Here is a 12,356-nt window from a genome sequence, read left to right on the forward strand (position 1 = left end):
CTGAAAGCAGATGGGAGTTCAACCCAGTACCAGTAAGGTTTAGCTAATAAAGAGTCCATTTAATGTATTTTGCGTGCAGTAAACCAGACTTTTGCTCCTTTATTTCTTTCAATTTTTTCCCACATAAGCAGTTTGTTTTGTTTTTTTTAAATCAAAACTAACACTTAAGCCTCGAAAGTACAGTATCAAAAACAGCTTACTGATATTGAGGAAGTAAAACTGCATTTTCCCACAGTGCTGGCGCTAGTGTTAGTTACATGGTCAAGTCATATTTTTAAATCCACAAAGGGGAAATTAAAAATTCTCCCATAAACAACAAAACATTTTTTAGCACGTGCTCTGGAGAATCAACATGTGATGAGGAATGGGCTTCCCAAGAATGACTTATCAAAACACCACCGACTTATAGTGATCAGCCACAACACTAAAACTATGGCTGAAAAGAATAACAATCATCTTGTTCCAATGAAATGTTTTGCAGAAGTTACTTTGGCTGTGAATCTCTCGGCTACATATTACCACAGACCAAGATACACCTAAAGCACCTGCCACAACACAAAAACTGCACAAGAGACTTGACAAACAACCCAAGGTGTTGAACTGTCTTTACCTCCCCAGACTCAAGTTAGGTGCTCTGGTACAAGTTCAATCAAAATCAAAATTTATTTATATAGCACATATTAAAACAACAATGTTGACCACAGTGCTTCACAGTCAGTACTGTTCACAACATACATGATGTCCCACAAGCCCCAAAGGATCTGCTACCAAAACCTTGTTCAAGACACCACAGGACAGCCCTAGAGAGTTTTATTTTTCTGTTCGCAAGGAGATGACTAAGATTTTAACATAAACACAAAATCTTTGAACATAAACATTTTTAAAGTTAGTGTAAGTGTAAGTTTGCAGACAGGAAATACTGGAAAACTTGCAGTCAGCTCCAGCTTCCTCACGAGCAGCTGCAATGTTGAAGGGGAACTCTTTTGTTAATGGGCCTAAAATCTAGTTTACAAGCGACACAGGCTAAACACTCCAGTGACAAGAGCTTATTTAGGTAATGCAAATGCTGAGCGCCAGACTTCCCATGCTGTGAGCTTTGCTACACCTACATGGCCCTGATACCCAGCCTAGAAGCAGTTCTGCATACTTTCACCACAAGATTGGTGAACCTGAAGTCAGAATTACTGAGAGCACTGATGATAGGAAAGAAGCTGATTGGACAGTGATTGGAAGATACATCCCAATGTCAGCCATTAGTACCAGATAATAATCTGTGGTCGAACCAGTGGAAATGTAGGCCGGTTCTCAAATGACACTCAGGAGCCTGCTGGTGAGAAAGAGGAAAATGACCCCATCAGTACAGTTTGGGTTGTTAAACTGGTTCTGTTCTGAAAATGTGAAAATAGTTCCCTTGGTAATACTTAATAATTTAAGCACTTAGCATCTAATATTTAATTCAACGGTATTAAATGAGATACACCTGCTGACGATGTCATCATAGTTTGTGCTTTCTATGATAATCTGATTTTGTAGTTCCCAGAGGAAGCACCTGTCAGGTTTGCATCCAGCCAGAAACTGATCTGTGTTGTGAAAAAGCCCCTAAAACGACAGAGATGTGCAGTGATTAGGCTTGTTGTGTTGTTCTCAGTGACAAAATCAAATCAATATTCAAAAGGGTAAATAGGAACTGAAATGTCCTCATGCTACGTTGCCAGATTGTTGGCTACACCCATGAGTCATGGTCAGAAATTTATATGTGCTCATCATTGCCATGCGTGTCAAGATAATTTTGGCCTTTTCTTGATTTCTTTGAACTATTCTTTTTCCAGGGCAGAATGATTGGACAACATACATCTTTAGTGACTTTACAAAACAAGAATCGGGTGGGCAAGTTTGAATTTGTTTTGTATTTTCTCTAATCCTCACAGAGTCAAAGTATATATACAGGCTTAAATATATCTTCTGCTTGTGCTGTGTTAGTGTCTGCATATCATTGGATGATGGTAATCTTCCTGCCCCTGGCTATCATGAGTCTTGGTGAGACGGGTTTCCATGCCAACAGCGCCCTTGTAGCCTCTGGCGCCAACAGTAGCGCAAGTCCTTGGGTGTGATTGTGGTCCGCATCTTCGTGCCCGGAGTAGATTATGGTTTCACCTGAAGACGGTCTGGTCTGGCCGCTTCCGATCCATCGGGTCTCACATAGTCTGAGAACCTTGATGCTGTATCTTCTCATCTCATTGGCTCACTTCCCACTTTCGTTCAGGGTTCTGATGTTACAGGTCCCTATCCTGGTCTTGGCATTGGTCGTAAGAAGACTTGTCGGCGAGCTTGCTTTCACCGGCACGCATCATGGGCCCCACTGAAGAGGAGTCTTCCTGTCCAGGCAGTTGTCGGGATGTACTTGTTGTTGCAGTTTCTGTAGCATGGCTTTTTTTTAGAGGATGGGCTTGCTAGCCCCACACCCAACCCTCCTCTTTTCTCATCCTGGATTTGGGACCAGGCAATGGCGGAGTTGGCTCTTATATATATATATTCTCTCAAATCTTTTAAGAAGTGTGCTGAAGGTTCTACAAAATCTCTTAACTTGACAAGGCCAAGGCGTATTTACAGAAATTGAGCTATTTGGCTACAATGACCAGAGGTGGGTTTGGAGGGGTAAAGGTGAGGCTTTCAAATATAATAACACTTTACCAGCTCTCCAGCATGGTGGTGGTGCTCTGGGGTTGTTTCGCTGCCAGTTGTATTGGTATATTGCACAAAGTGGATGAAATAATAAAAGAGGACTACCTCCATATTCTTCACCTTCACCTCAAACCAACAGCTAGACGGGTGTTGGGGCTTCCAACAGGACAATGATCCCTAATACACATGAAAACTGTTTTTTGTAAATGATAGAGCAGACCACAAGTAAACCGACAGAAATAAAAAAATGACCTCACTGGTAGGTCGCCTAAGCAATTCCTGCAGCAGGTGACTTAACAGGAACGGAAGAAAAATATCACTGGGCCATCCGCCTGAGCGTACATGTAGAAGCTGGTATTTTATGAAGAGTCCGCCAACTCTTTGAAAGTGCCAGTTTGCTGAAGCACCCCTTTAAAATACTGTCCACATATTTGAAGCAGTATCAACAAAGATACTGTCTTTAGATTTTCTCAGTACGTAGTTTATCACTGACATCCTCCAGTTTGCAGTCAGATATTTCCTTTAAGAATTGAATGTCCAATAGAGGCCTGCGTGATGTGACCAGGCCCGAATGTTTACCTCTCACCCCAACTATGTGACTGGAGTTGTGGAGTGGGTGGGCCCCCGTGATGATGTGTTCACAAGGTCCACACTGTCCAGAAAATCCTGTGCACACCTAGTTCCACCCACCATCCCTCTCTCTCCTGCTTGCTTTCCCCTCACCTTTCTCCCTTCTGTGCTCCCCCGTACTCTTCTCCTGCTCCCCTCACAGACTCAGCTATTCGTTAAGAGACTCTGCTTGAGGAGTTTTTGGAGACGCTCGTCGCTTGCAGCCGCCATGGTTCATAACAGCAGCAGCATCTGCAGAGTTGCCCTGCTGGTACTCTTCAGCCTCCTGGTAGCCTTCGTCCATGCAGGTAAAACCTCTAGTTCTGAGTAACATATATATATATATATATGTATGTATATTTGTGGAATACATTTGTGGAATACACAATAAAGATCACCTGGTTGCACAGAAGTTAATGGAGGTGGAAATGTTTCAGAACGAAACATGCAAAACCGCAAAGAAAGCATCAGCCTGTCGCATTTTAAATGTGGGCAAATTAATTTCTTACATTTTTTTAAGTAGGTCGAGGTGATTTCTTTACAGACACTGAGATAATTTCATAATCTCCATAAAGAAGAAAGTATTTTCTTTTATTATAGCTGAGCTTTTCTTATATATGAGTACATTTTTAGGGTTTTTAGACAATGTTGCCTGCATTTCTCACAGCTCTCAAACAAAAAACTTTGTGTATTCATGTCATTTTTCCCACAAAGGCACACTGAGGGCCTGATGTGTGTGTCGGCGGCTTGATGTAAATGATGCAGTTGTGAGAACTGAGAGAGCTGTGAAAGCTGCTCTTTGACGAACAGGATGACTCAGTTGCTTTGCCTGATGTTCGTATGAAACTCAAACCCGCCGCCCTCTCACTCGAGCTAAGCTGAAGTGATTCAGCGTAGTGCTGGTTTGGATTTTGGTACCTCTGGAGTGCATTTTATGTGCGTGAAGAGAATTTAGAGATGGTAAGAAGAACATTTCACACAAAAACTGTTGGTTTTCTGAATAAGGGCTATTTTGGATTGACAATCTGAAATAGCCCTTGACAGATTGCCACATCACTGCTCTTTCTTTCACTTTCTCTTACCTCTGCCAGTGTTTCCTTGGAATATATCTCAGATTCACTCGAGAAAACCTCGGGAGACTGTAGACTGGCTCTCAGGCCTAGAGGTCAGAGTAGCAGTCAAGAGGGCAATGGGGCAACAAGGTCCTCCCTGTCTTGTATGGGAAAGAGGCAAAGAAAAATGTGTGACCTGTCACCGATTACACAACACCTACATATATTGTGAAAGACAAGTCTGCAGGAGTTATGACTTGCCTACAGCTTTTTACATTTTGTGGGCTGTTCTAACTTTGGAGGGTGCAGTTGCAAGGTGAAAGCATGTCTTCTATGCCTGCCAACACTGACGAATGAATGCTTTGTTGGATCACAGAGCAAAAAAAAAACTCCCGCCAGGAGAAGTGCTAATAAGGCCAAGTCGTCATGGCTACAGGTTGCATCTCTGCTGACTTCATATATAAATTTGCAGTGGCACGACTGCATTGTCATACAGCAGTGTCGTCAATTGTTGTCACAAGTCTTGACCACAACATCATCCAAGATGAGCGTGACAGGCAGCTTCATTGGTTGACTCAGCATAGGAAACACACAGAGAAATGTCAAATAAGAAGTTTAAGCAAAAACAGTGTGATAATTACTCACATACACTCAGTGTTAAAAATCGTAGCCTTGACAGTGGTGTAGTTGTGTAATGTGAAAATGGAAAACAAAGTCTCTTCAGGCTGTCCTTGTTTCAGAGTAAAATCCAAAACACACACCAATTGTTTTTCAAATATTTTACTGTGGAAAATGTGTCCACCTACTGTGGTATTTTAAGATGGCGAAGCGAGGGCACACAACACCACCGGTGTCATGTCTGGGCTGCATTACTTGTGGTTTTCGATGCTCTGCCAGGTTGCTTTACACATGCATTCGTCTGCGTGCTTTGTCACCTGTCTGACTTGTGTGAAATCCTGAGCAAGGAGGCCAGGGGCCCCAACAAATGGGCCTCTGTGCTTTTTAGTGTCTGAAATCAGCCCTGCCCACAGCCTGCCAAACGCGTAGCGAGTCTGTGCTATATAAGAAGAAAGGCTAACGTCTGGAGTTGTGTATCTTTAAAAAGAGAGAAACAAGCAAAGATTTTTTTCCACCCTGAAAAACGCGATGTACACATATGCACGCAGTGAGCGCTACTACTGTGAGCAGGAAACTGCACGTAAATGACAGATGCAGCAAATATGTTACAAATTAAAATTCATATATGTAATTTCATTTGATTTGTTAGAAGGTTCAAAAAACAAAATATCTTTTCCTGGTTCACACTTCACATGGTTAAATCGGACAGACAAAACTGTCATTTTATATATATAGCACACATGTTAACACAACTCAAGGCTGCTGTTGCTGTTTGTTGCTCTGAATGCTCTGTGGGCTTAAAATGAAAATAACTTCTTTCTAAAACTCATTTTTATTTTTAGAAATGAAAACTCCTCATAGCACTGGTGCGTGCTGCTACTTTCAGAAAACAGTGCGAACTTGCTCTAACAAAAAGGTGAACAACAAATAAGATGTCCAACGTCAGAACTGTTTCACAGGCACTTCATTATATATATATCAAAATGAACTGTGCTGGTTTTTTAATGGGAGTAGTACAAACTGTGCCATGATGTGCCATTGCAAAATGCAGCTCTGTGAGACTCTGTAGGTATACCTTAAAAATCATAAATGCTTTATAATGAATTATTCCATTAACTATGAACTAATTATGCACTCGTGTATTGCAGTTTAACAGCTAAATGTTGTGCATGAATGGTTACAATATCAAAAACTCTAATAATATAAATCCAAACTTGACTAATTATCACAATAACAATCACCACGTTAATAGAGATTATAATCCATTTATAAGAAAACCATTGGAGTGGTCATGTGAAAGAACTGTGAGTCCAAACATGCTGAGGCACAGACAGTAGATAATATTTTTTTTCTCTAGTGGCTCCCTGACTAGATTCAAACCCTACCTCATGGAAACAAACCCAACGGAAAACATGTTATTATTTTTTTAACCTTCTTATTAAATCATTCTGTCCAGAAGGTGCAGCCTTTCACACATAGAGAATATTTAATAAACAAGTTTGTTTGACATCCAGTGCCCAGCCACTGGCTGGCTAGAGCCTGTCTGGTTGTTACTGGTTGCAGCCTGCTGCCCTGCGTGACCGCACAAGCTGCCTTTTGTGCCCTCGGCTGAAGGCCTCATTGATGCCTGAGCTGGCCACAGGCCCGGGCCTCCAAACCTTCAGCCAGCTACAGGACAGGAAGCTGCACACAACTCTGAGTCAATACTGACATCAGGCTGCGTATCAGAATTTCAGAGATACTGCCGCTAACAAGACATGATATGATGTGCACTAGTTTCAGTAATTTTGTCGTGTTTTCCCTTCTGTTAGCAACTAAATAAGGTGCATTTGAGCCTGAAATAAGGATGAAGGAGCTTCCTGAGGGCATCAAAGGCCACAAAGTAAATATGTAGGGTCAAATAGCTGAGTGTAAATATGTTTGCATTACGGTTTTTTGGTATGCGCAGAGTTGAGGACAGAATAATTGAATCTGTGAGGGTCTGAATGGGTGGGCTTGTCTACATCGAGCTTATTTTTTAAGCAGAGATGATGATCAGTTTTTCCCCCTCTAACTTCTAAAAAACATCTGTACAGCTGTTCGATTGCCAAAGCTGTTACCAAGCCGTTAAAGTGGTTTAAACTCTCCAAGTGAGCATTTCCTAAACTCTAAAAATTGGTTAGGAAACACAAAAAATTAAGTCCAGAGAGACATCGTGTTTTTCTGGCTACTGCAGCAGTGTGAAAAGTCTCAGGGTGACTACATGCTCAGAGCAGAGGAATGCCAGACAAAGAAGATTTGGGATGGAAGGAGAAGAGACGACTGAAGTTGAGAGCAGAGTCGGCAAATCACTTCATCTCCTACAGGATGTTTGTTTGTTTGTTCTGTTTAAGATTGGCTGAACCCTTTTGGGGGAAAAGAAACATGTTGAGAGACTCTACCTGGACCTCAAACGGATAAAATGTTCATCTTCTACAAAGAGATCTTTATACCCAGACCTGAGCTGTTAACCCAGTGAGACAAGAGAGACGCTGTTGGAGTCCTTACAGAAAGCCCCATGCATGCAGTTTTGCATCCCAACTAACACAAAGACAAGCAGGTCCGTTAGCAAACCTGGCGCCTCGTCAGTGAAAGACTCCATCCATCCATCTTCATCCGCTTTATCCGAGGCCGGGTCGCGGGGGCAGCAGCCTAAGCAAAGAGGCCCAGACCTCCCTCTCCCCAGCCACCTCCTCCAGCTTATCCGGGGGAATACCAAGGCGTTCCCAGGCCAGCCGAGAGATATAATCTCTCCAGCGTGTCCTGGGTCTGCCCCGGGGCCTCCTCCCGGTGGGACATGCCTGGAACACCTCACCCAGGAGGCGCCCAGGGGGCATCCTTGTCAGATGCCCGAACCACCTCAGCTGGCTCCTTTCGATGTGGAGCAGCAGCTGCTCTACTCTGAGCCCCTCCCGGATGGCCGAACGTCTCACCCTATCTCTAAGGGAGAGGCCAGCCACCCTTCGGAGGAAGCTCATTTCTGCCGCTTGTATCCGCGATCTCGTTCTTTCGGTCACTACCCACAGCTCGTGGCCATAGGTGAGGGTAGGGACGTAGATCGACCGGTAAATTGAGAGCTTCGCTTTTACACTCAGCTCCCTCTTCACCACGACGGACCGGTGCAGCGTCCGCATTACTGCAGCTGCAGCCCCAATCCGTCTGTCGATCTCCGGCTCCCTTCTCCCATCACTCGCGAACAAGACCCCGAGATACTTGAACTCCTCCACTTGGGGCAGGAACTATTCCCCGACCCGGAGTGGGCACTCCACCCTTTTCCGGCTGAGAACCATGGCCTCAGATTTGGAGGTGCTGATCCTCATTCCTGCTGCTTCACACTCGGCTGCGAACCGTTCCAGTGCGAGCTGGAGGCCCTCACCCGATGAAGCCAACAGAACCACATCATCCGCAAAAATCAGAGATGAGATTCTGAGGCCACCAAAGCGAAAGCCCTCCGCCACTTGGCTGCGCCTAGAAATCCTGTCCATAAAAATTATGAACAGAACCGGAGACAAAGGGCAGCCCTGGCGGAGCCCATCACCCACCGGGAACGAGTCCGACTTATTGCCGGCAATGCGAACCAAGCTCTTACAACGGTTGTATAGGGATCGAATGGCCCGTAGCAATGGGCCAGACACCCCATACTCCCGCAACACCTCCCACAGGACACCCCGAGGGACACGGTCGAATGCCTTCTCCAAGTCCACAAAACACATGTAGACTGGTTGGGCAAACTCCCATGCACCCTCAAGTATCCTGGAGAGGATAAAGAGCTGGTCCAGTGTTCCGCGACCAGGACGAAAACCGCATTGTTCTTCCTGTATCCGAGGTTCGACTAGCGGACGAACTCTCCTTTCCAGCACCCTGGCATAGACTTTCCCAGGGAGGCTGAGGAGTGTGATCCCCCTGTAGTTGGAACACACCCTCCGGTCCCCCTTCTTAAAGATGGGGACCACCACCCCGGTCTGCCAGTCCACAGGTACTGCCCCTGATCTCCACGCAACATTGCAGAGGCGTGTCAACCAGGACAGCCCTACAACGTCCAGAGCCTTCAGGAACTCGGGGCGGACCTCATCAACACCAGGGGCTCTACCACCAAGGAGTTGTTTAACTGCCTCAGTGACCTCGCCCTCGGAAATTGGCGGGTCATTCCCCTCATCCCCAGACTCTGCTTCCTCCTCGGAAGACGTGTCAGTGGGATTAAGGAGGTCCTCGAAGTATTCCTTCCACCGCCTGACAATTTTCTCAGTCGATGTCAGCAGCGCTCCGCCAGCACTATACACAGTGCAGGTAGAGCACCGCTTTCCCCTCCTGAGACACCTGACGGTTTGCCAGAATCTCTTTGAGGCCGTCCGAAAGTCTTTTTCCATGGCCTCTCCGAACTCCTCCCACACCCGAGTTTTTGCTTCAGCCACTGCCCGAGCCGCATTCCGCTTGGCCTGTCGATATCTGTCGGCTGCCTCCGGAGTCGCACAGGCTAACCAAGCCCGATAGGACTCCTTCTTCAGCCTGGTGGCTCTCTTCACCTCTGGTGTCCACCATTTGGTTCGGGGATTACCACCACGGCAGGCACCAACCACCTTGCAGCAGCTTCGGCAATGGAGACGCTGAACATGGTCCATTCGGACTCAATGTCCCCAGTCTCCCTCGGAATGCTGTTGAAGCTCTGCCGGAGGTGTGCGTTGAAGAGCTCGCGGATTGGGGCCTCTGCTAGACGTTCCCAGCACACCCTCACTACGCGTTGTAGTGCCACGTGCACTTATGGACACTCTTATGTTCGAACAGGGTGTTCGTTATGGCCAAACTGTGATTAGCACAGAAGTCCAATAACAAAGCACCGCTCGGGTTCAGATCAGGGAGGCCGTTCCTCCCAATCACGCCCCTCCAGGTCTCGCTGTCGTTACCCACGTGAGCATTGAAGTCTCCCAGCAGGACAACAGAGTCTCCAGCACCCCCCCCCCCCCCCCCCCCCAGGGACTCTAAGAAGGCTGGGTACTCCGAACTGCCACTCGGCGCATAAGCGCAGATGACAGTCAGGACCCGTTCCCCGACCCTAAGGCGCAGGGAACAAACCCTCTCGTCCACCGGGAAAAACCCCAACGTACCGGCAGCAAGCCGAGGAGATATTAGAATACCCACCCCAGCCCGCCGCCTCTCACCAGGGGCAACTCCAGACTGAGACAGAGTCCAGCCCCTCTCCAGGAGACTGGTTCCAGAGCCCAAGCCATGCGTAGAGGTGAGCCCGACTATATCTAGCCGGTACCTCTCAACCTCACGCACTAACTCAGGCTCCTTCCCCACCAGAGAGGTGACATTCCATGTCCCCATTGCCAGTCTTGGCAGCCGGGGGTCAGTCCGCCAGGGCCTCCGCTCCTGGCTGCCACCCGGCACACAATGCACCCGACCCCTATGGCGCCTCCTGTGGGTGGTGGGCCTGCGGGAGGATGGGCCCATGTCTCCTCTTCGGGCTGTGCCCGGCTGGGCCCCATGGACTAAGGCCCGGCCACAGACGCTCGCCCTCGGGCACCCTCCCCGGGCCTGGCTCCAGGGCGGGGCCCCGGTAACCCTATTTGCCATGGGAGACCCTACCAGGGGGCAAAAGCCCCCAGACAACATAGCCCCTGGGATCCCTGGGACACACAAACCCCTCCACCACGATAAGGTAGCGATTCAAGGAGGAGCAGTGAAAGACTTCAGTAAGAAAACATGCAATCATAGCTGATGCAGCACATCAGCCATGTCTTTTCTTTTTTTTTTTAAATAAAAGCTATCCTTGTTGTCCTTTTTCTGCAGACACTGTTTTAGACACTGCCCCAGCAACTAGGGACAACCAAGACACCGTGTCTGGAGATGAGCCACCCAGCGACACCACCCCCAAAACCCACTACTTAACAGACCATCCCTCCACCATCGACTATGATGATGCCACAGAAGTTTTCAACGAAGAGGAAGGTAAAGTTGTCCCATTTTTGACTGATCAACATGCACACAACCACCAAATAAATTTTCTTTCCTAATTGTGTGTGTGTGTATATATATATATATATATATATATATATATATATATATATATATATATATATAAATAAATAAATATATATCCCTTTGTGCAGGGGCCATGGGGCCAGGGGCCATCACAGCCATAGTTATAGCAGTCTTCCTGGGAGCATCTGTCCTCCTCGCTCTCATCGTCATCACACTCAGGAAGTTCACCGCCTCCTAGAGGAAACACATATGGTTTATATGTGTGTGTGTGTGTGTGTGTGTGTGTGTGTGTGTGTGTGTGTGTGTGTGTGTGTGTGTGTGTGTTGGTAAACCATGACTGTTTGTGTGCCTGTGTTTCTCTGTTGCTTCTCAGTTCCATCTTTGAACTCCAGGCTCGACCTTTGTGTAAAACGTGTCTTTTGCTTTGCAGAAAATTGTGGCAGGGTCCTTAACTGACTATTTGCAGGTTTCCTAAATACTCAAATTGTTGCTCAAACACGTCCACTTGTTGCTGAAGGAACCATCTTAGAAACTGGCTGGCTCTTCCAGTGCAATGCTGTAGCACATTTGTCACTTGTGGGTTGTTGTTTTTTTTTTTAAACATGTTGTTTTCCAGTCATTTCAATGTTTCGCCTTTCTTCAATACATGATTTTGCTTCTATGTTAGCAGGAAGTGTTTGTGGTTATGTTTGTCTGCGTCTTACTTTTCCAATCAGTGAGAAATATATTTGAATTTTTTTTAGCCGTACATGGAAGGTTTTTATTGGTCTTTCTCAGTAATTGTACCTGAGTAATTTTCAAAAATATTTCCAAGGTGTCACCGTGCAAAAGTTTTCAAGTTTGTATTAAAGCATTAACAAACATTTGTAGAGTCAAATTAAGAATAGAACATCTTTAAAAGGGGCTTTTTCAATGAAAGTAAACAGACGTGTTGTTTGTACCTGCAGAGCAAATATGCAGTTAGTGCTTGGATGAATGTGCCTTTTGTCTTTGCATGTTTGTGTGGGTTTTTTTGTCTCTCTTTTTTTGCAGGAGGAAAATTAGTATAGTATATTATGAGATATTTTTCTGTACAACCCAGAGTCCTCAGTCATACAGCTGGATGCTGCCATTTTATCATCAAGTCAAAAATTATTAAATCATATTTTAATAGTTTAATGTGTGTGTGTGATTGCACATGATTACTGAATTAACTGTAATTTTTTTTCTTTTAGACATTATACATTTTCGTGTACAGTTACAGACTGTATATAAAAGATGCGCATTTGGGTTTGAAAATTGAAGCCAATTCATTTGGGCTTTAAAGCTGTTTTCTTTATATTGGCCAACAGGGCGCCATGTATCTGATTGCTAAGATGAAGTCAAATTATTTGGGTTTATAAGGAAGGGACCCCA

The 12,356-nt window shown here is 45.6% G+C and overlaps 1 protein-coding gene across 1 annotated transcript; it reads left to right on the forward strand.

Moving 5' to 3' along the window:
* Positions 1-3,114: 3,114 nt before the first annotated feature.
* Positions 3,115-12,113, forward strand: snorc (secondary ossification center associated regulator of chondrocyte maturation). Its single transcript, XM_085388188.1, has 3 exons — positions 3,115-3,599; positions 10,770-10,928; positions 11,090-12,113. The coding sequence occupies exons 1-3, from the start codon at positions 3,254-3,256 to the stop codon at positions 11,197-11,199; spliced, it is 615 nt and encodes a 204-aa protein (XP_085244314.1). The 5' UTR covers positions 3,115-3,253; the 3' UTR covers positions 11,200-12,113.
* The last annotated feature ends 243 nt before the right edge of the window (positions 12,114-12,356 follow it).

Source organism: Rhamphochromis longiceps, linkage group LG18 (genome assembly GCF_057381845.1).
Source record: "Rhamphochromis longiceps isolate RC_006_pf linkage group LG18, R_longiceps_female_GT1.1, whole genome shotgun sequence".
In the NCBI taxonomy this organism is placed as follows: domain Eukaryota; kingdom Metazoa; phylum Chordata; class Actinopteri; order Cichliformes; family Cichlidae; genus Rhamphochromis; species Rhamphochromis longiceps.